Source organism: Sarcophilus harrisii, chromosome 5, assembly GCF_902635505.1.
Source record: "Sarcophilus harrisii chromosome 5, mSarHar1.11, whole genome shotgun sequence".
Classification (NCBI taxonomy): domain Eukaryota; kingdom Metazoa; phylum Chordata; class Mammalia; order Dasyuromorphia; family Dasyuridae; genus Sarcophilus; species Sarcophilus harrisii.
Window position 1 is genome coordinate 149481018 of NC_045430.1, and position 24595 is coordinate 149505612.

The 24595-nt window shown below is 39.9% G+C and overlaps 1 protein-coding gene across 7 annotated transcripts in view; it reads right to left on the reverse strand.

Moving 5' to 3' along the window:
* Positions 1-24595, reverse strand: part of ATXN7L1 (ataxin 7 like 1) — a 238297-nt gene that overhangs the window by 10959 nt on the left and 202743 nt on the right. For all 7 annotated transcript variants that reach the window (XM_031938731.1, XM_031938730.1, XM_031938736.1 and 4 more), the window contains 5 exons: positions 23282-23559; positions 17387-17469; positions 16297-16556; positions 9536-9728; positions 2482-2603 (listed from right to left, as the gene is read on the reverse strand). In XM_031938731.1, the coding sequence (XP_031794591.1) occupies positions 2482-2603; positions 9536-9728; positions 16297-16556; positions 17387-17469; positions 23282-23559 (936 nt within the window). The remainder of the gene's footprint in view (positions 1-2481; positions 2604-9535; positions 9729-16296; positions 16557-17386; positions 17470-23281; positions 23560-24595) is intronic.

Here is a 24595-nt window from a genome sequence, read left to right on the forward strand (position 1 = left end):
TTATCAAGGCAATGCCTGAGACCAATTATTCACCCTACCTTAAACATGCAGACTCTGTATCAGGACCAAGGCCTGAATTCTGCTGGCCTTCGCTTCTGAGGGTTTCTGCCTTTGCCCTCTGAGTCACCCTTCACAACATTGCTTTTTCAGACCAGTCTCAGAGAAGTGTTCCTTCCTTGCCTGCTCATTTGGGCAGCTGAAATACAATTTTTGTCCTTCCCCTCAACTTTCTATCATTCCACCATAGCATGAACAGAGCAGAGCCAAGATGGGGTATGGCATTATACAGGTGAGAAGCAGTGAAAGAATGCAGGAAGCAGGAGAAAGTTCTTGACTTGAAGTCACCCACCTTAAATCAGAAGCCAGCTTTCCCAGTCTTCTATATGTACTTATTTCTAAGAACCAAAAGGCAGTGATTTCTGAGCTGCTAAACTCATTTCCACTTCAGCTCTCAGATAACTTCCATGTGACATGGAACTGATATATTCCAATAAGGTATGAAAAAATGTACAGTTCTTCTGTCAATAGGCGTGGAAAATAAAAGGTTGACCTTGTTACATTTATGATGATAATACTGTCAGAACTGCCTAAAATAGTATTAAAAATTAGTCACGGTCCTTCCTTTTTTCCTAATATATTCAATGCCCTCACCAGTTGTTATTCTGACAGCTTTTGAGTCCAGTGGATGTGGATAAAGATACCTGGAGGGCAAAGGGGTGTCTCACTTTTCAAAATTAGCTTTAATGTTGCTCAATGATGGTAGAAATCACACACACACACACACACAGTTGGAGAATAAAAGAATGCTTGGGTTGTAGAGACTTTGTGGGGGAGGGGGGTAGTGTGGGGAATACTGAGTTTCATTTGAGTGAACACCAGAAACTCAGATATAGGTCAACTCTTTTTTTCATACTACATGAAGCAAGGATCTGTGAATATTGAAGATTCCTTCTGATCCCCAGAGAACAAAAAAGGGCAGACACTTCATGAAGGCAAATAATATCTGATATTCAAATAATTATAGACAAGACCTTGTAGGTGAAACTAACTGGAGATATCCTTAGTGGACACAGACACTGTCTCTTCAGATCCTTCCAGACAGATCTCTTCAGATTTAAGGCAGTGCCTTAAATAAGGAAAAGTCTTTTGCTTCCTTTGCTTCCTTTCCTTCCTTACAAATATATTAACATTCAATCCATAGTTCACTACATGTGATACGGACTATTTAGTTCAGCTGGCACCTCATGGGAAATCAGATTTTATTTTTATTTTATTTTTTTAAGAGGGTAACAATATAAAAAGGAACCCAGAGTTCCTTTTAGATTGGGCTTGGACAAAAGAAAAATGCTACTGAATGAAGATATACCTTCCTAATATTTTGGTTCGGCTTATATGGATTAAGTTCTCTTAGCAAAAACTTAAGTATCATTTTCATCAGAATTATAGACCATGACATTTGGGCATAAAGACAGAAGATCTGTGGTACTGACATACCCACAAACAGAATTACAGTAATTAAAAGAAATGTGAGAGTTGCAACTTGAGAGACATATGTACTCCTAATGTTCATATGGACTACTTATGTCTGACCTGTAGAAGGGTCATCCAATCTCCCATTGATCTGAAGAGCTACAGTAGGGCACATTGTACCTTGACCCCCACATGATGATGCCATTTTGTTCTGAGAATGAAGAACCACTACCAGTGTCTCTATGCAGTTCATGTCCTAGGATAAAACGCCTTGGGACCACCTCTGCTGTTGGAGAGAGAAGGTGGCTGTCTGTGCAGTATAATGGGAGGGAGGTACTGACTGGGCAAGACCTTATTGCCTGCCAGTCAACCAGGATAGCTTTCTTCTTCCTCTGGGCTTTTATGTACTTTTTTTTTTGCCCTTTTCAAGAGCTCCTTATTAAAATGCAGATAACCTTGGGAAATATTAAACCTTAGATGCCAACACCTTAACTCTCACTATCCATTATCTGACAGCCAAGACTGCAAAAGACAGGAACTGGGGGATTAGAAAGGATCAGATACCAAGATGGTGAGAAGAGCTAAAGGGAGGTTGGAAAAGCAAGAGTCCTATTTCATCCCAAACCCATTTTGCTGAGGACCTACTTTACAGAGATTAGTGATATATGTATGTATGTATGTATGTATGTATATGTATATATGAGTGTGTGTGTGTGTGTGTGTGTGTGTGTGTGTGTATAGCCTAGGGACTGAACCTGTGGCTTCACAGGAAACTCTTCCACCAATGCAATTTGGTACATTCTCTCAAATCCCTAGTCTTAGAAAGCTACCTAGGATGCTGACAGATGATATGATGTGTCCAAAAGACACAGAGCTAGTAAATGTCAAAGGCAGGACTTGAAGCTTTCTTTTTGGGTTCTGAGGCTGGCTTTCTATCCTCTCTGTCACAATGCTGCTTATTCAGACATAAGGAAAACGTAACATTATGCTGCATAGGAAATTTTCACTTACTTCCACATTTGTGAATTCAAGTGTTTTTCTACCATAGAGTTTAGCGCAAATCGAAAGCGATCCCATCTCCGATCAAACACGTAGTACCCTCGTCCCATGAGGCGACTCCCAAATGAACAAAACTGAAACAAAACATTTTAATTTTAATTACAGGTTAATAAGCTAATATAAACTGTAGAGAGAAAGCAACATTTGCATAAATACACTCTTGGGCACAATCTCACTTGAAATAAAGAAGCAAATAATACTAAAAGCAAAAAACATCTCCATTTTGTTTCAGTGTGAGATCCAGGTTTTCTGCAGAAACTTAGATCCAAACCTAGAGCATCAGGTCACACTAGAGCTGTCTGCCTAACTAATGGCTAAATTCACCAGAGCCTGACATGGAAAAGTACAGAGAAATAGGTGGGTGTAGTAGGTAATGAAGTCCAGTTAACCCATGGTCAGTTGAATGTTTTTGTTTTTGTTTTTAAACTGGGGGTGGTGGGGTGTTGGCTGAGGCAATTGGAGTTTAGTGATTTATCCAGAATCATACAGCTAGGAAATGTTAAATGTCTGAGGTCACATATGAACTCAGGTCCTCCTGACTTTAACCAGGGCTGGTACTGAATTTTTCTTAAATACGGTTTTGTAATTTTATAACCTTAGCAGATCCAAATGCAAATCCTGACCTTGGACCAAAAGGGCCCTATTGAACAGCAATTAGAGGAAAAGTTGTAAGAGACAGCTTGGTTCAGTGGGAAGAATGTTAAATTTGGAGAGAAAAAATTTGGGTTTGAGTTCTGGTTTTGTCCCTTACTAGCTGTGTGGCCTGAAATAAGTTAAAGAGCTTCTTTGGGGCTTAGTTTCTTCATCTGTAAAAATAAGGTGTTGGATTGTACCTTAGAGACTCTTTTGTTTGGAAATCTCTACTTCAAAGATCTCGATTAATTTTATTTACTCATCCAGTCTTCTAATCAAAATATTGGCATATAAAAGGATCCTAGATTTAAAGCTAAAGGGATACTTGGAGATAATCATACACAATCTCCTCATTTTGAGGACTGATTCCTGGAGAAGATAAGTGATTTGCCTTATATCACACAGTTAAGAAATGGTGGAGGAGGGACAACTAGTTGGTGTAGTGGATAGAGTATCAGCCTTGAAGTCAGGAAGACTGCATTCAAATCTAGCCTCAGACACTTAACACTTCCTAGTTATATAACCGTAAGCAAGTCACTTAACTCCAAATGCTTCAACAAAAAAAGAAAGAAAGAAAGAAATGGTGGGGGAACGATTTGAACTCAGGTCTTCTTGACTTGAATTTCAATACTCTATTATGTGTCTATATCAGAGGTTCTCAAAACTGGGTACAGGAATTTAAAAAAATATTCTGGTAACTATTTCAGCATATTTGGTTTTCTATGTAATCCTCCTCTACTTTATTGTATGCATTTAATAACATTATTCTGAAAAAAGGTCCATGGGTTTCACCTGTCCTAGGAGTCCATGATACATAAAACATGTTAAAAATCCATCTACTGGTCATCCTGCCATCTAGGGGAGGAGGTGGGGGGGGTAAGAGGTAAAAAATTGGAACAAGAGGTTTGGCAATTGTTAATGCTGTAAAGTTACCCATGCATATATCCTGTAAATAAAAGGCTATTAAAAAAATAATTAAAAAAAATGAAAAAGATGAATCACCATAAAAATAAATGTTAAAAATCTCTGCTTTAAGGTGAATTTTAGAAAAGCCTGGAAAGACTTATATGGACTGAGGTTGAGTGAAGTGTGCAGAATCCAGAAAACATTGGACACAGTAATAGCAAGATTGTGTGATCATCAACTATTACAGACTTAGCTTTTCTCAGCAAGACAGTAAATAGACTTGGAATGGAAAACGCTGTCCGCATGTAGAGAAAGAACTATGGAGACTGAATGCGGATCAAAGAATACTATTTTCTCCCTTTTTCCCCCTTTTTTGTGTTTTTTTTCCTTTTATTCTGATTTTTCTTTCACAACCTAATACTGAAATATGTTTAAAATGATTATACATGTACAACCTATATCAGATTGCTTGCTGTCTTGAAAAGAGAGAAGGGACAGGAAGGAGAGAAAAAAATCTGGAACCCCAAATCTTACAAAAATGAATGTTGAAAACTATCTTTATACATAATTGGAAAAAATAAAATACTAATAAGTGAAAAAAAGAATCCCTGCTCTATAGAGCATTTAAAAGTTTACAAAGGGCTTTATATATACCTAATTTAATTCTCAAAACGATAACTTCTAAGAGGTAGGTATTGGGTGCATTTTATGGATGAAGAAACAGGCTCACTGATTTACCCACTGTCCCACATTCAGAAGTGGGATTTGATGGGCCCTACTGGGACTCTATCCTCTGTATTAAGCTGTCTTGTGCACACTTTTCCCTTATGACTTCCCAGCAGGGCCATTTTAATCCAGCTAGGCCAGTCTTCTTACTGGTTCTCATTTTCCCCCCCAAAGCCAACTTCAAATCCCACATCAAAAACATGTTCCTTTGTCTCCATAGCTTCCTATTTTGTTCTTTCCTCCCATATCTTTCTTCTCAGTTTAAACTGCTCTTTTCCCATCTTCTTGGCCAATCCTTAGCCTACATTTCCCACAATGTCTGTGTATGATGTGCCTCTTCTATATTTTTCCGAGTGAATATCTTCAAAGTCTGCCTCCCATATCACCATGTTGCCTTGGAATTATGTATGTGTTTTATCTGTCTCATAACCTTACCTATACTCTAAATTCATCACAGTTAGGAGCTATGCTCTTTTCTTCCTTTATATTCTTCATAATAGATCAATGTTTATACAGAGCAGAAGCTGCATAAATGTGGACTGAACTGAGCCAAATCTCATAATAACTGGAGAAAGCCATTTTGTTATATTCTCATGTAAAAATCTTTTATGAAAAGGATTAAAAAAAAGCAAACTTCATAGATCAAAATAGGGGAAATTCAATTGAACAACAGTTTGTGGGTAAAGGATTGGAGTATTTTGGTACCACAGAAGCTTAAGATTAGCCAACAACAGTATCACCTGGCAGACAAAAAAAACCCCTCATGATTTTAATTAGTCAAAAAACATGTTATGCTGCACTGATAGCTATGAATTCCCAGAATGAATATAGTCATAGTATAGGAAGACAGTATATCTGGAGAGCCTGGGTGATAGGGGAACATACAAGATGCTATCTTTAAATATTTGGAGGGCTCTCATGTATAAAATACATTAGATTTCCTTTACAAGGTTGAATTGTTCTGGTTAACTATGATTTTATCAGTGACTTTTTGACAAAGTAATCAATGTTGTGGCTATTAAATTTACAGCTTACTTGAAGTGGAAGGGATAGCTCACACAACAGATAATTGAGTTGAGATCCAAAACAATCCTGACAGGTTAAAATGGTGGAGAAAAATCTAACCATAGTAAATGTAAAGGCCTACTCTTGGGTTCAAGTCATCAGTTTTACAAATACAAGATTACAGGTAAGTTTAGTCATGTGAAAAATATTGAAGGGAAGGAAACTGCAAACTTAACAAGTCAGTAGTGGAAGGCAGTATTCAGGGATTAGAGCTGATGATCCCATTCTACTTGTGCTCTGGTCAGCAATCAGGGAGACTGTGTTTACTTTTAGATGCCATATTTTAGGAAGCACATTCATAAGTTGAAGAGCATCGTATTTGGAAGGCAATATAAATGGAAAGGGGTCTTACCATTCTATATGAGATTTAGTTGAAGGAAATGGGGATATTTATCTTGAAGAAAAGACTTAGAGAGAACATGGTAACTGTGTTTTAGTATTTTAAGGACGACCATGTAGATGAGGGGTTAGGCTTTTTAATTTTTTGCTTGTTCTAGATGCTCTGGGCAAAGTTACAACAAAGGCAGGTTTTGGTTCATATAAAGAGAAACTTTTCTAACAATTCTACTACCTAAAAGTGGAATGTAATCTCCAGGTAGGTGACAGGTTTGAGTAAATGTTGAATGACCACTTGTTGGAGATGTTGTAAAACAGGGCCATGAATGGATTTCAGGTTTGTCATAATACAATGAATTCTTAATTTCTGAAAGATTTCACAAAGAGAATATGACCATTCATCAGAGATGTGGTAAAAAAAAAACTTGTTCTAGGGGACCTTTTGAGCTCTCTTTGATGACTCGAGATGCTACTACTTTTTGGGAAAAGAAATCCAAAAGTAGGAGAGCATCAATGAGATTATTTTCAGAAAACCTTTTATGGCCAAATCTCTTTAATCTTTACATTCTTCCAGTCCTTGATAATCTCTCTTCCAAACTAATTTTTAATAAACTATTTAATATAGATTTATTAACTTTATGTTTTTATATTCATACATACTTGTATCTTCTATTAGAATGTAAACTCATTGTAAGAAGGAAATGTTTCATTCTCTGTACTTCTATCCCTAGTGTCTAGTGGAGTGACTGGCACATAGTAGGTACTTGTGCTTGTTGAATGGATTGATTAATTTGGAACATAAGGCTGAAATATATGGATGAAGCTGCTTAATAAATACTATTTGATTATAACATTAGGAATCTTAAGAGAACCAACAGAAGGAGAAGAGACTGTGAAAAGGTAACATTTGGCTAAGTCAAAAGCTTAGGTAAGTTTGCAAATGACTCTATAACTCAAATTTAGCTTTTCTCCTTTCCTTTGGGACTTCCAGCAGCTCTTTGGCCTTCATCCCAGACATAGTACTGGCTTAGTTCTCATACTGGAAACTCTTCGTGGAAATCAAAACATCTTATGGAACAATTCTCAGGAGGAAGTGGGAAAACTTCCTTTTGTTATTCCTGTTTTTTTTTTTTTTGGGGGGGGGGTGGCTTTAAAATTTTACTATGCCCCAAACTTGAGGATATTCATGAAAAATTTCTACATTAGATTATGATGAATTTTGATAGAAGATCAAAATTTGTGAATGCTCTGACCCAGTGGAGTTAAATTCAAATGGAAACAGATCCTTGCTGTCCACATATTGATTTCAAAAACCTCAAAAATTATTGACATTATTGTACTTGTGTGGTGGTTTTTGTATTTGTGTTTTTATTTATTTGTTACACATTTCCTGATTACATTTTTATCTGGTTCAGGCCCACTAGGAAGTTTCAAAGGGATAGAGATAGATACCTCTGCTCTCATCTCTTGGTCTGCTGCTAACATTGCACTGGCTGAGTGGCAAAGTCTTGGGCTATTGTATGAGTAGCAGAGTTCTTTACATGAATGAAATCACAGGTTACAGGGTTAAATATTTAGGTCTGCAAAGGACTTTAGAGGTTGCCTAGTCCAAAGCTTCTTAAACAGAGTTGTAACCCCATATGGGTTATTGAATAACTGAATGCGGGGGTTGTGAAATTATGATTTTTTTAAACAGTAAATATTTATATTTTCTATAAATCCTATATACCTATATACTTGGGGTTGTGTAAAAATTTCTTAGATAAAAAGGGTGGAAAAAGAAGTCGTGACCTAGGTCAATATTCTCACTGTAAAGAAGAAGAAACAATTTGGCCTAAACAACAAATAACAAGCCTTCCCTTGCTGCAATCCTGGTCAGCTGACTTAATTCTGGAGCTCTTATCCTGGGTCAAATTACCACTCTTTCTAAGTACCATACAGACCACAGGATGGCTGGAAGGGGGCAGTGGCTGGCAGGGGTGATGAAGTCACACAATCTATTCCAATCTCACCTACCAAGAGTAATTGACATTGCCTCTGTGAATCTTTTTCTAATATTCACATATCAAAAATGAAAAAATCTCCACTTTTGTGTGTACCACCACTTGAGGCAGCTAGCAAGCTCATCGGGCCTGGAGTCAGGAAGATCTGAATCCAAATCTGGCTTCAGACACTTATTAGTTGTGTGATTCTGGCCAAGTCATTTAACCTGTTTGCCTTAATCCACTGGAGAAGAAAATGGCAGACCATTCCAGGATCTTTGACAGAAAACCCCATTGGTTTGCTATGGACTAGGGGGTCAGGAAGAGTTGGACACAGCTGAACTACTGAACAACAACCACCATCACCTCAGCTTTCATTGGTTTTCTTTATTTAAAAAATGTTGCTGAACCAAATCAGTTCCAATAGAGCAGTAATGAACTGAACCAGCTACACCCAGTGAAAGAACTCTGGGAGATGACAAAGAACCATTACCTAGAATTCCCAATCCCTATATTTTTACGTGCCTGCATTTTTGATTTCCTTCATAGGCTAATTGTACAATATTTCAGAGTCCGATTCTTTTTGTACAGCAAAATAACGGTTTGGTCATGTATACTTATTGTGTATCTAATTTATATTTTAATGTACTTAACATCTACTGGTCATCCTGCCATCTAGGGGAGGGGGTAGGGGGGTAAGAGGTGAAAAATTGGAACAAGAGGTTTGGCAATTGTCAATGCTGTAAAATTACCCATACGTATAACTTGTAAATAAAAAGCTATTATTAAAAAAAAAAAATGTTGCTGAGGGTTCTAAGAGCTGCCTTGTATCACGCTGACATAATCCTTCCTCCCCCACTTCATAGACATCTACAGCTTCCTTGGTTCTGGTGCCATATGGTCACGCTTACTAATAACAATAAAATTTAGAAGCAACAGGGAAGAAAACTAACCAGAGCAGCCAGACTGGGGTACTGCTAAGACAGACAGTTCTCTGAGCAGATGGGTGAGAGCAGCCCTTGAAAGCCGACGCTCCCTTTTTAGATGGATGAGGCCATGAGTTCAGCGCACAAGTGCACTTACATAAATACCATTCCTCAAGTGTTACTGCTTCAAGGTGGACCACAAATACTCAGCAGTTTAAAGGATCATAATCAGCCTGCAGCTCTTTTTCTCCCTTATGAGATTTTCAAGGGTGTTTTTATGGTAGCTATTCAACTTCAAGGGCTAGCACACTCCCCAGACACAAAATCTCTTGCTGCCATTGGCTTCTCATTTGAGTCTAGGGAGCTCTGGGATGATGGGAACTGAATACTCAGGAAACATAGCAGAAAAAGGGGAGACATGAAGAAACCTACCCCAAGAGGTCGAGGATGATGCGAAGAATAATGACAATCTAATTTCTCTGTCTCTTCTGTCCCATCCATTTCCCCTTCATCACTGGATAACCGGCTGGCTAGATCTCCTCCAATTGAGGGTAGTGGCAGTTCTGATGCATATCCACTGTGATTTGAAGATGTGCTGCTATTTATGCTATTTGCAGATGATGGTCTGAGGGATAAAGGAGGGATTAAACAATAACAACATTATTAAGGCCCCCGATTTTAGTCAATTTTACAAAGCCTGAATGATTGCATATTGTATTTGTTAAGATTGTTCTCTAAGTGATCACATTATAAATCTTTATAATACCTCAGAAAAAGAAGGTAACGCAATTATCATCATTCTCACTTTTTCAGTGGGGGTGTGTAGAAGGGTCAGTTAGTTAATTGATTTCATCCATATAGGGAACTCCTGGTGTAGAAATTCTTTGCTACTACACATTAGCAACTCCTCTGCAACTTGTAGTCTCCGAGAATTTCCTAGAGGTACTGAGAGGTCATGGGATTTTCCTGTAGTTATAGAGGCATGCTTTGTGTAGTGTAGTGTATAATAGTGAAGAAAGTTTCTATACCTGGAATTCCCTACATAGATGCCATCAATCAACCAACCAATCCCCCCCTCCTCCAAAAATAAAAAAGCGAGGACGATGATAAGAACCATTACCTTCTTTTTCTGAGGCATTGTAAAGATTTCTAATGTGATCTCTTAGACCCCTGCCCCAGATCTAATACATCAGATTGCTTCTGACAATTTGTACATGGAAAAACTGAATCTTGGAGAAGACAACTGATTGATCTAGGGAGATATTATGAATCAGTGATACAAATTCTAGATTTTCAGACACTTCAGTCTTGGGCTCCAGCTTATTGTCACTGGTTCTGGGGCATAATGCATGAAAAAATACCATTAGAAGATGCCAAGAGAGATAGCATGGCATAGTGGATAGAGTTGGCCTGGGAACCAGGAAAACCCATTTCTGTTAGACATTGAGATTGTGTGACCCTGGACAAGGCACCTAACCTTCTCAGTGTTCTAGGTAGCTCTCTCAGAGATTCATAACTTTTTATAAATCATAGATTCATTTGGCAGTCTGATGAAACTCACAGACCCTCTTCTCAGAATAATTACAAATAAATATAGTTGAAGGAAATGCTTAATTTTCAACAAAAGTTAGGGAAAATAAAGATGTATTTTTTTTTGGTGTGCAAGTTTATGGACCTCCTGAAATTTATCTATTAGTCCCTTAGGGTTCTAAGGACTCTAGGGTTAAAAACCTCTTTTCTTCTAAGACTAAGTTACAGAAAAAATGACAAACAGAAGCTCCACAGACCAATGAAATAAATCATCGGTTCAATCCTTACCTCCTAATAAATAAAATACTTCATACAACAAGAAATCAATTTTAAAGAAAATTTGTTTTCCAACTTCACACAATTATAATCAGAACCAATCAAAATGAATTATTAAATGAATCTATAGAGAACAAACTTATTGTTTTATTTATATCTTAGGGGATAGGGTCTGGGCCATGATTTCAGTGGTCTTTGGAGCTCCTGGTGAGGAAATGGGAACAAGACTCAGCGGAAAAGCACATTGAAAGCAAAATAAATGAACAAGAAAAGACATCTACTACTCCCTTCCCAGCATCCTCTCTGTGGCTAAATCCTTTCTTTATAGTACTGATATTATATTGGTATGAAAAAAAAGCCTTCCTCTTAGATGGTGCTACTGACTCCTATCAGCCAAATGTCTTTTAAAGTACCAAGTCCCACATGACTTAACTGTTGCTTTCTTAATTAAGCATAAATGGCTCTGTATGGCAAGCTCTGCTCAGTGACATGCTTTAGCCAAAAAATTCATTAAAGCAAATAAAAGCCATTCCAATCTAGATTATGAAGAAGCTTGTTTAAAACCCCCCTCTACTATCTCCTCCCTGTCACACCCCAAAAAAGGCTTTAGCAAGCGCTGCATAGCACTGGATTCTTCCAAAGCAGCAGCAAACTCATTTTAGTAAAAGGCATTTTTTCCTCCTAAAGGAAGATTTATTCAATGAATAACCATCTCCTTACCTCTTACTCTCTTTCACCAGGTGGCTAAAGGGGATAAGGAAAGACAGAAGGAGGCAGGAAGCTTTTGAGAGTGGAATTCTTACTATTGTTTTTTTCCTTTGGCTTCCATGCTCGTCCCTTCAAGTCACAGGAGAATGTTAATGCTGTTCACTTGTATCTTTTTCTTTTCCTTTTTATCCCAAATTCCTTTTTTTTTCTTTGAAATCTGACCTGGTTTTATGGGTGTGATTCTGAATCAGAGCTCTGAAGAGATAGTTGTTTTAAAAGAAAAGGCCCTCAGGGTTTTTCTAGCTTACTACAAAAAATAACTTGGCTTATTATTAACCAGCATCACTTTTTCCACGCGTAGGAAAATACAACCTCTATTACACTAGGAGCAAAAAGGTCAAACACAAGGAAATAAATCATTCTGTTAGTCTTCTTGAACCCCCCCCCCCCAATCACAAAACTTGTATTTAATTGTATGTGGTTGAAGGTAAACAGGATGGTCACTTGCAAATCAAGGGGATGCTGTATGATTACGATGGAAGGAATAATGGCTATGGGGTCGTCAGAGGATCTGGGTTCAAACCCCACCTTTGAGGCTTATCTGTATGATCTTGGGCCTCATTTTCTTCATCTGTAAAATAGGAAAGGTTGGACTAGGCTCCTGAAGTCCATTCCAGCTGTATGTTTATAATTCTTTGAAGAAAAATTGTGATGTAGCCATCTCATGAAACAAAAGTCCATAAGTGAATTGTGAACTTTTAAAACCTTTTTATTTACTTAGTGGTATTTCTGCCCGGAGCTAATAGAGGCAGTGGGTATATCCTCAATGTGCTCCTGCATATAAGTGGTCTATAAATGGGGAGAGAAAATCAGGGATCATTTCTTTTTCCTTAAGTTCTTAGACATATTCCTTCCAGGGGGAGACTTAGGAGTGGGTGATAAAGATTCTTGCTAGATCCAGAATGCTCTTTAATCATCATCCTGCTAACTCTTCTTCTAGAACAGAAACAAAGACAGGGTCCTGTAGCCCAAAGGGAGGAATTTCTATCACTTTATGTTTCAGGAAAGGCAGGGATTGTGCCCTTTGTGGCTTTATGGAGCCACAAATTTCTGAGCATTGGCCATAATAAATTCCAAGATGAGTGGAGGTTAGGGTGGCCTGGTTTAGTCGTCCTGGGATGGCATCTGCTTTTAGTCCTAGAGAGGGGACAGCTCATGCATGAAGTACATCCTCTCATGAGATTAGCATTCAAAGTGGATGGGTAGAACTACTCTATTGTCTAATTCTAATAGTCAAAATTGGCCAGGGGCCAAGTCTTGGGTGGGTACTATGTATAAGTAAGGAGACAGTGGTAGAGAGCCAGGTTTTGGTGAAGTTGGTGAAGGAGCTATACACTTTAGTTTCCATTTAACTCCCCACCACCATAAGACTTTGTCCAGGGGCAACTAGGTGGTGCAATAGATAGAGCACCAGCCCTGAAGTCAGGAGGACCTGAGTTCAAATTTGATCTCAGACAGTTAACACTCCCTGGGCAAGCCATTTAACCCCAATTGCCTCAGGGGAAAAAAAAAGACTAGCTTGGTTCAGGGAAACCTGCAGAAAAGTAGCTTACCCAGCCTTTTCCCAGAGGACTTTGGCAGAAATCTGGGGACAACATAACCAAAACATGGACAAAGAGAAGGAAAGGGGATTTGATGAGGCTGTTGATAGAATAATAGATTTAGAGTGGGAAGGGATAGGAAGATCCTCCAACCCAATCTCCTCCCTGTATAGATGAAGAGGTCCAGAGAGGCTGAGATCTACAACCACAGGGTTGTACAGATAATTTAGCTGCAGAGAGCATCAGAGAGCAAGAGAAAGAAGATCTAGATTAAAATTCTATCTCACGGGCCCTCAATAATTTTAAGAGCCACATTTTTTTTTAAAAGACATTTGAAATCAGTAAGGGGAAAGTGAGTGTATATATGTAATATGGTAATAATGATAGCCAGCATTTATAGCATGTCTAATAGGTACAGGGTACTGTATCAACTGCTTTATAAATATAACTTCATTTGAGCCTTATAACAACTGGTAGAGGTAGATATTCATGACTCCAGGCCCAACACTCTATCTATTTATCATTCTGATGTGTAAACATCATCATTGTTCCCTTTCATACTTGTATCATACTTCCACATTCATAATTTATTGGATACAACAATTGTTTGAAGTAGGAAGAGCAGAGATTATTTCAAATTAAAAGACCAGAAAACACAGAGACAAATGCCTTGATTGAGAAAACACAGCTAGTAAGCAAGAGAGCTGGCTCTTTATAGCAGTACTGATTTAGAGGAATCCCCAATACCTGGTGAGGAGGATAGACTGCTTGTAGTAACACTGGGATCTAGTGGGCCCTGCCTCACTAAACACAAATTACTCCTGTCAGGTTGATTTTTATCATCTCCCTAGCTAATACACAAGCCTCCTGCCATGGAGTTTCTGCTTTGAGCCTTTCAGTACCAAGGACAGTGAGGTACAACTTTGAGATATGGAAAAGGTTACGATCTTCAAAGATATCTTATATGAATATTCTGAAACTGTTTTCCAGAAATTCCAGAAATTAAAATTCTCTTAATGAATGTATTTGTGTATGGAATACAATTAAGATTAGATTGTAGATGAAATCAAGGAAAACCAACAATTATTTTATAGATACCACAGAATTAATGAAGAGAGGAAAAAATAAAAAAAACTAGTTAGCTATAGAAAAGGAATACTGATTATTTATATTTATCAGAATTACTATTTGTATAAGATATGCTGTAACTACTATGCCAACCAATAATAAGTGTTAGATCACTTGTAAGTTTTACTTGATTATAACACCAAATTCTCTTTATGTATGCTGAGTCTTCTTGTCTTATGTAGCATGGAACTCTGATCATAACTTTTAACATTTTATAGGAAGCTTTGCTTCCCATGAGCTTAACAATAAGTTTGGCTCAGTGTTTTTCTTGTCTATGTTAACTTTGAGAATGGCTTATTTAAAATGAGCTAACTTTGGAACTGTGCTAATTATCCCTGCATTTCCAATGATCTGCCCTTATCCCGTCCCCTCCAATCATTTCTGTCATGTTTGCTTACTCCCCTAGTCACTGGATTAAGAAAACAAGAACATATGCAGTTTCCTCAAAAACACAAATTTACAATGAAAATACAATGAAAGATGAAGAAAAAAGGAATTGCACAGGCCTAGATACAGACATCCACATTTCACATACATATGAGCACACACGCTCATGACGAGCCTGAGGACTGAACACAAGCACAAGTTTTTCTTCTTGGGAGAGTGCTATAGAAACAGACATATAAATAGACAAAATGGAGTGTGGGAGAAGGGAGAGAGAAGACTAGTATCCAACCTGAAGGTGTAAAAGTTTCCTCATTGTGGAAGAGTGATAATAAGACCAGACTGCTTTCAGGTTTTTGGTAAAATGGATAATAAAATGATTGCAAAGCAGGAGATATTTAGAAAGTACAATGGAAATGGACAGCTATAATGATGAATCTATTGCTACTGCTGTTGCTGATTCCAATAATGACAATATGAGCCTATATCAAGCTGGTATCACTGTGGACTCCACTATTGTCCAGAGCGTTAGGCCAGTATCACATTTTCCCATTCAGACAGAAGGACTCAACTCAACCAGTTGCACTGGCCCAACTACAAGCCCCAAAATAAGACAAGTGATATAGAGAAATTACTGATTATCTGACAATTGTTGAAAAATGCTTTTCTTGTAGTTTTTCCCTCTTTAAAAGCAACAACAACAACAAAACACAACCTTTTCTCTAGCTTTCACTGATCTCACTTAATACTCATTTGTTTCCCATACCCAGGCCCCCATAAGCATGGCATGCTAGCTAGTGACTTTTATAACTAGAAATCACTTTGATACTCAAAACAGCACTTGATTTCTCAAAGTAAAAAAAAAAAAAATTGTAGTTCTTTAACTGCTCAAAAATCTGAATGAGTTTTAATTCCATGTATCATGTTCTCTTATTTTTGTCCAAGATGGCAAAATGGAGCCCAACCAAAGTGAATTAATTGCCCCCAAGAGCAAGGTTTCAAAAGAGGAAAATTAGTCCTCTGTGTAGAAAGAACTGAGAGGAGGATATTTTCTTTTCTCATAGTTTTCATTCCAGCCTACTTCTGGGAAAGTCCCAAAGACTTCAAGAAAAGCTTGATTAATTGATGCTAATTTGAAATGGCCCAGGCTATATTCTGATTAGTCTAAAGTAGTAGCATCAAACTCAAATAGAAAGAGAACTCTGTGGGATGCATATTGATTTAGAAAACCACAAATTAACATCATCTATGTTGTATTCTTTTTTGTTCAATACTTCCCTATTACATTTTAACCTGATTTACTGGGGAGTTTTGCTGGCTGTTCTGACAATACATGTGCTTAGTGTCTGTTTTATTCTCTCTTCTGCCATCTATAACAAAGATGACAACCAGCAGATGATTAAATAAATAACTAGTGATTTCCATCTGGTAAAAGGAAGCACAAACCCTAATGGATTGCATTTTGCTACACTGAAATACTTACAATGTAAGATGAAGTTTTGTGCCATCAGAAACACTATCAAGGAATCATACCATAACAAAGATATTTCCGAGGTGGAGGCTTACCTAGGAAGTACAGAATTAGGTGGTCTGCATTTTGCAGGAGATGCTACTTTCAGTTCTGGCCCAGAATTCACCAAAGATCCCAAAAGAGAGTCTTGTGCTGGTATAGGCTGGTTCTGATGTGTTTCTCTTGTTGATGATGGGAGATGCTCTTTGTCTTTAGAAACTTCTTTTTCCCTGGACCGAGCTTTGTGTTCAGCCAGAAGGATGTCAAATTGCTTTTTCCGGCCAGGGACTGCCCTCCGATGATTAAGTGAATGTGTCTAAAAGAAAAGGAGGATCAAAAGAGCAGCTTTTTTGGTCAGCATGTACACCTGCTTCCCCACTCCCTCTATTTCTGAAATTGCAATTCAAAGAAATTAAAAGATGCTGAAAAGTCAACTTTCAGGCAACGGTTTTCTGCGGCTATAAAGATGCAACCAGTACGCCAAGTGCTAGGTTAAACTGTGCCCAATATGTATATCATTGGGAAGCGGAAGCTTTATCTAAAAATGGCATAAAATGATAACTTTCATATAATGGACACCATCCAATCAACTTTGCTGAAAAAAGCAACATGAGGGAGCTAGATTTACACCATAATTCATGGCAAAGGCAGGCTGGCTCACTGTCCCAGTACAACAGAACCCCAGTACAGAGAAGGGGAAGAGCTCCTCTCTCCATTCAGGATGCTAATTGGGGCCTTTGGTTGCCCAATGACAGTTGTTTTTGGTCAACTATTCCACCAGGTGTTGCTGGATTTGAGGCAACGCATGTCATCTTTACTACAGTGTTTGCCCTCAGCAGTGCGGCTGTTGCTGCATACATAAGAATGGAGCAGGGTTTAGAACAGTGCCAGTGAGTGCCTATAAATATGACTTAGTGTCTGGCCTCACAAGTAACAAGGGAAGCCTATTTTTTTCCCCCTTAAAATGCCAGCCTGCTGGAGGCAGGCATTCTGCTCTGTTGAAAGAGAAGAAAGCATTTCCCTACAAAGAACAGCTGGGGGTCGTGTCGAAGTTCCACACCCTGCCGCGTGCAGAGTGACATGCAAACATTTCGACAACCGACCCCAGCAAGAGCAGGAAGTATTGTTTTATGGAAAGAGAAATACCTTGCAGGTGAGTGATCTTGTGCAAGGTTTCTTTGTCTCAGGATCCAATACTCCACAGTGTTTATTTGGGTCAAATTCTCTCTCTGGTTTAAAAAAACAAAACAAAAAAAAATAAGAAAGAAAAAGGAAACTAAAAAGGATTTGGCATCAAGACTACATTTTTTTAAAAAATGCACATTTGCCCTAATGAGCAAGACATTGTCAGGCAATCTGTTTATTCAACCAGCAGATAAAATGCTTTTACCTTTTTTTTTTTTTTCCCCTTGAGAAACACTTAGAGGAAATGGACATATTTCCATCTGAATCCAGAGAGTTTGTAAGACCTGTCACCATGGACAGGGGCAGGACAAAGGACTCTCAGGGAAGGCAAGGAAAGGTTGTAGTGCCAGCATACTGTGTGTGAATTAGAATTGTGATGTCAAAAATCGAAGCATTTGGGTTTTCAGACAAACCAGAACACAAAGAAGGGTTATCTAAAGAGTGAGAGGTCAATTTGTATTGAGCTGCTCTAAATTTAATCTTTCACTTGCTATAGCTTACAGTCCTTTAACTAGAGAATGTTCCTGTGAAATATCTTTCCCCCTGTCTCCTCAGCCTTGTAAAAAAGAGTCATCAGAACAATTTTTAAACTGGATCTGTAATTTCACTGGTATAGACAATTCTCAGGGAGAAAACTCCCCGGTCAGGAACTCCTTTGCAATTTAAGAGTCTTGGAGAGTTGCCTCGGGAACTGAGAGGTTAAGTCAGTTGCTCTGGGTCACACGGTCAGTATAGGTCAGAAGTAAAAATTGATCCTAGGTTTTTTGGACTCTGAGGCCAGCTCTATATTCAAGTGGGCTACCATGTCTCCCTGTCAGAATCTGAACTATCATAGAAATGCAAAAAACAGAAACAAGAAAACTACTCGACTCTTTGTGTCCAGGGCTTGTTTCCGGTACATCCTACACAAGAGGCAAGGGAAGGAATGAGTGTACGTACAGGAGTCAGATTGAAGCAGGTAGACACCTCCTAACCACTTAGCATAGGCTGGTTTGGTTTTGATTTTTTTTAAAATCAGAATAGGACAGTAATACCTGTTTTGATTAATTGGAGCGATGGGAGAGTGAGAGCTTAGCTTTTCACAGGCTCTTGCAAACCATTCTGTCCCAATGTCAATGTTTAGTGGTCATGTAAAGCACTCCTAGGAATGCCTGCCTTATGCTTAATCCTTTTGGGAGACCACTATCCCTTCTGGGCTCACTAAAACCCTTCTTGCTGCCCACATATTTCAGATGGCATGGCCACAGTCTAACCCTTCTTATTATCCTTCAGAAATTGGAAGATGGCTAATGGGTTCAATTATTGGTTGGGAGGCCCAGGGTCCATGTTTATTCTTCATATTTTTTGAGGAACCTTCTTGAGGTGCTGTTATTTGACAAGAGATACTGTTCCAAAGAAATTATAAAAAGCATCTTGGATAGCTAAGTTCTTGTGTTTGGGTGGGACTCCTGGAAGATAAGGGAAGAGGAGATTTCCCAAGCCATTTACTGAGGCCAGGCTTGCTAATGTGCTTGGATTGCCCTGGATGACAGAAGACAAGCGCAAGGAGAGATGATTCTAAGACACACGTCTGATCATGTCACTCCCCTATTTAATCAAATCCAAAGGTTCCGTCTTGCCTCCAGGATCAAATGTAATATCCTCTGTTTGGGCTTTTAAGCCCTTTACAACCTGGCCAGCTTCCTACCTTTCCATTCCTCTTACAGCTTATTTCTGTCCACATATGTACTCTACAATCCAATAACATCTTTGTTATTCCTTGTACCAGACACTCACCTCCCCACTTAATGCTTTTTCACTGGCTGTCCTCCATGCTTGGAATGCTCTCTACCTAATGACTTCCTCCAAATCCCAGCAAAATCCCACCTTTCCTAGTCTTCCTTAATGTTAATGACTTCCCTCTCTCAATTATCTTAATTTATCTTGTATATAACTCGTACAAGACTGTTTATGTGTTCTAGCTCCCCATTGGATCTGAAATCCGTGAAGGCAGGGGCCCTTTTTACCTTTCTTTTTGTCCCCAATCAAAGTTTCTGGCACACACTGGGCACTCAATAAATGCTGGTTAAATATTTAGAGATGGCACAGTGGATCTGGAGTCAAGATAACACTACTGTCCCTCCTTGAGCTAGCCACTCATCCTCCAACTGCCTCACTTTCCTCATATGCAAAATGGGGGTAATAATAGTATCTACTTCCTGGGGTGTTATGAGAATAAAATTTGGTAATATTCGTAAAGCACTTTGCAAATCTTTAAGACTTTATAAATGTTGGCTATCACCATTGTTACTGTTGCTATTATCTTGAGCCTGTAGCTAGTTTCCTTTTCATATTTTGTGACAAGAGCCATCTACCTTAATAAAAGGGGAAATTTTGATGTACCAATTTCTCAGAAACATTCATGTCTTCTAGAATATGTGACGTTTCCATGGTGTCCATTCTCAATTTCCCCCACTTAATCCTGTTCACCAGGGATCAAAGAATCATAGAATTTCAGCGTTAAAAGGCACTTCAGTGGCCATTTAGTTCAATTGGGGAAAAAAAAAATCATTCTCTAATATACTAAGCATGTGGTCATAGAGCCATTACTTCAGAGGCCTCCAAGGAGAAGAATCCACTTTGTCCAAGGTACAAAATCCATCCCATTTTGGGATCCCTCTGATTTTTAAAAAAGTTTTTACTAACTTTAAACCTAAACATGATTTTTTAGTTCTATTCTCTTAGTGCCAAGATTTAAGATTTCGTATGAAAACTCTTCAAATATCTGAAAACAGAGATCATGAATTTTATTTCTCTAAGTTAAATAACCACAGTTCCTTCAATTGATTTCCTTTTGATATGTACTTGAAACCCTTCAACACTGAGTTCAAATCCTCGCTATAACAGACACGCCCTCCCTAAGTGATTTTAGGCAAATTACTCAATCTTCTGGGGCCTCAGTTTCCTTATCTATAAAATGTGGGGGTGTTGGACTAGAGACCCCAAGAAATAAAAATGATCTAGCTATAGCCATGACCATTTTAGGTTGCCCTCCACTGAACACTTTCAATTCTCCACATCCTTCCTAAAATGTGACTCCCAGGAATGAACACAACAATGCAGATGTGCTCTGTAAAACAGAGCTAAATCCTCATTCCTGGAAGCCTGCACTGCCCTAATATAGTTCACCAATGCATTCATATTCCTGGCTTTCTTCGAAAGTGGAACCCAGGAAGCTTCTCAGAAACTTCTATGGGTTTATTCAGATGCCATTTTAAACCTGCTGCTCTATTTAAGAGGGACAGTGTAGATTCATAGTAAGAACTCAGGGCTCCATGGGCCAAATCCTAACTTGTCTTAGATGTACTATTAACTAGTTGTAGGGCTCCAGGACAAATCTAATCTCTTCACCTAAATGTCCTCTTTATCAAGTTAAGGTGGCTGTTCTAGATGAGATCAAAAGCTCTTTATAGCTCTAAAACGTTAATATTGTTCCTTTCTGATAGCCTATGTGCCTTGAGGACTTTGCCTCATTCCCCCAAGCTATCTTGCTTGAAACAGGTTCTGCTATTAAATGAGGCAATGGAAAGAACAGTGGACTGAATAGGAGCTGGAAAAGTCATTTCTTCATTGCTGTTCCTTCAAGTTCCTTATCTATTAAATAAAGAGTTTGGACCCAATATGCTATTGGCAGCACGGTGGAGGGAATGGAGAACAGGAAGGCCAGCTTCAGACACACACTAGCCATGTGACCCTGGGCATGTCACTTAATTTAGCCTCAAGTTTCCACATATATACATTGGGATAGCAGCAGAATCACCCTGCTGAAGTTTAAAAGAGCTAATGTATGTAAATGTTTTACAAATCTCAAAGCGCTATATAAATTTAGCTATTTTATTTTTAAAAATGATAACAACAAAGGCTCCCCAGGATATGAATGGTGGTGGAGGTGGCAGTGGTGTTTGTGTGGGTAGAAAGTGAATATGGGATAAATGAACTTAATGGAGAGCTGGATGGTTTCTATAATGGAGTGTGGTGGGGGAAGGGGGCTAAAGGTGCAGTGAGGTGGGGGAGAGGGGTAGGGATAGTTGTAAACAGCATATTTTACTCTAAAAATCTGTCTGGATGGCTGCTGGTACAAAGTCTGAAACTGATGAATGGAAGTGTTCCATTTCAAAGAAATGGAGATGGGAATGAGGGGTGGGGTGGAGGTGGAGGAGGGGTGTGAATAAAACAGCCTTTAGTCCTAAGCCAAATTCCCCAGCAGGTTTCTGCCAGAGTGCCTTTTATTTCTGCTTCATTTTTAAGAGCTGAAAACAGTTAGGGCTGGGGGCACCCTTTCCCTGTGAGCTGCTCTCAAGTCATTAAAAAAGAAGGCAAGGTGGAGGGCAGTCAGCCCACCCTGGCATGAAGTGTGCTCACGCTCACCCAGCTCGCTCGCTCGCTCGCTCTCTCTCTCTCTCTCTCACACACACACACACACACACACTAAACACTTCACATTGTTTTGGAGCTAGGCTATTCAGGCATGGGCACAAAGATGGCTGACAAATGTGAAAGAGAGGTGGGGGGAAAAAAGGAAAAAAGACAGAGATAAAAAAAAAAAATACACCGGCAAAAACCAAAATCAAACCAATGACAATATCCTTTCTTCCTTCTCCTTCCCCCAAACAGCAGTAACAAAAATCCAGTCTGGTATGCAGGATCACATATTTATCATAGAAAATAAAGTGAATGTCTTTGGATATATCATATCCATTTCTGCACTAATTTTTTTTTTTTTTTAATCTCTCCATTTGCTTCTGTGAGGCAAAACTGTGAATTCCCATTCAGAAGAACAGCCAGGAGCATGGAGTTGGTGAGGCAGCACCAAGCACAATAAGGAAACTTGAGGCCCTGACCCCAAATCTTGCCAAGCCAATGAATAGCACAAGCTGAACACTAAGACAGTCAGACTTGATTTGCTAGCTGGAATATGCTGGGTCTAAAGTCTTGCTTTTAATTGCGAATCTACTACAGATGATATTTTCTACCACAACCTCCCTCCCTACCACTATTCTTTATTCAAATGTGGTCTTTATTTTAGCTTGTTGTCAATATGGATCTCACACCTACCCTGTCTTCTATGGTACCTGAGCTGACAAATCTAAACCAATGGCCCACTCACGTGGGGAATCAGCTTGGAAAAAGCAAAACAAAACACAAAAACCAACACCAAAAAAACAGCGTGAGAGATCAGCTCTGGGGTGGCCAGGCAGGGCTGCTCAAGTGACTGTTCTCGGGAACACCAGAGCCAATCCCAATGGCAACAGCTCTGGCCTGGCCTTTTAAAAAAAAAAGTGCTCACTGAGCCAATCGAGCGGCAGAAGCTGGAGTGGGCCAGCCCCGAAGGAGCTTAGAAACCTACCATGAAAAGGGACAGAAGCTGAATTTCCTCTCTTGGAACATATTGGCCTGCATGTCCCTCATCTCCACTGAGCCTTCAAGAGGCGTCATTGAGAGCTTTCCTGAGCCATAGCTGGAAGTTACTAGTGAGTCAATGAGGCTGTTGCAGAAAATGGCAGTGAAAACTAGGTGGCTACGGGGCCAGAGATGCGTGTATTTGGGTTGTTTGGGTGTGGTGAGAACGGCCTCCCTCAGTTACTCAGGCTGGACAAGTGGGCACTTAGCAAAGCTACAGGTTTAGTTGGATCCTGGGACACTGGAGCCGCTCTCAGCGGGGGTTTGTGAATGAGGGATTCTCTCAGTGGGCCCTCTGCAGGTCAATCCCCTTGGTGCTCCCCTGTCAGAGGAGGAACACTAGCCTCGCTGGGAGGCGCCAGGGCTGATGGAGCGGAGGGCGAGGGGCCGGCGGGCTCGGAAGGTGCCGGGACCTACCTGAAAGTCTCTTGTAAGGCTTGTTGCTTTTGGTGCCATTTTGGTGTTTCTTGTCTACTGAGGGAGATACGATTCCTTTGCCATTGAGTATCTTCTCTGGTGATGGCGGCACCGGCTTGGACATCAACGCCGGCTTAACTAAAGGCGGGGTAGGCACAGCAGAGGAAGAGGTGGCAGAGGTCACAGGAGGAGTGGCGGTGGAGTTCATTTTGACATTGGCACCATCTGACTTCACTAGGTTAGGAATTTTCTCTAAACTGACTATAGGAACAGGAACACTGCAAAACAGAGAAACAAACACAAATTCTTTCTGTGACGGTCGTGCCTGCTGAAGGGAGATGTCCCCCGAGCCCGCATCGGTGGCCAGACCACTCCCTTGTGACAACCCCGGGGACGTGGGCCGGAGAAGGGTGGTGACCTGGTCCCCGGGTCCGGCCTCTGAGTGGACCCCTTCCTTTCCCCCCCCCCAATCCTGCTTCATCATTGCACTGCTTCCTTCACACCTGCCCCACTCCTCCGTAGGTGACCTCCTCGGTAAGGCAGCCCCTTTGGCGGCACAAGGTCCCTACTGGGATGCTCAAGGAGAAAGGCAGGTTGTTCTCACAGAAAGTGTGCCGTTGGCTGGGACACCCCCTCCCTGGCTCCCCTCCTCATCCTGATCAGGCCTGACATCTGCTTAGCTCGGGAGTGCTGACAGGATCACACGACACCATGGGATGGCTCTGGGCCAGAGGGCTGCACAACATGCTGTCTGAGGGCTTCTGGATTACTCTCACATCCCGGGAACGGCTAAAACTGAGCGAGCCGCCGCGTAACATTATCTAATATCCCATTTTAGTCAGCTGGTTATGTAAATGGGCAATTCTCAGAAGCTGGCAGCTTTCTTTCCATGATGAATTTTAAAAAGGCAGTACATGAAGGTGTACTTTCATTCCTTGGAATTAGTACTAATCACAGCCATTTCTCCCCTAATACCTGCACATGGGAGCTTTTAAATAGGGTTAGTCATTCTGAGGGATCTATGAGGCACTCGGCCATAGGCTGGGTCCCTGAATGAGAAGGGTCAGATTTCCTTTACAGGCTCCAGGGGGAAACCTCACCATTCTCCCCTCAAAGTAGGCTGCTTCCTCTGATCCTGGCTGATCTGTGAGCCAAGAGCTGAGTACTCAAGTCTTCTTAGGAATAAAACATGACAGACCATATACAATTAAGTCTTTTTGGTCCAGTAGCACTAATGAGGCACCTGAGTAATACAGAGGGGCTCTGTGGATCAAGTGCTAGACTTGGAATCAAGAAGCTTTTGATTCAAATCCC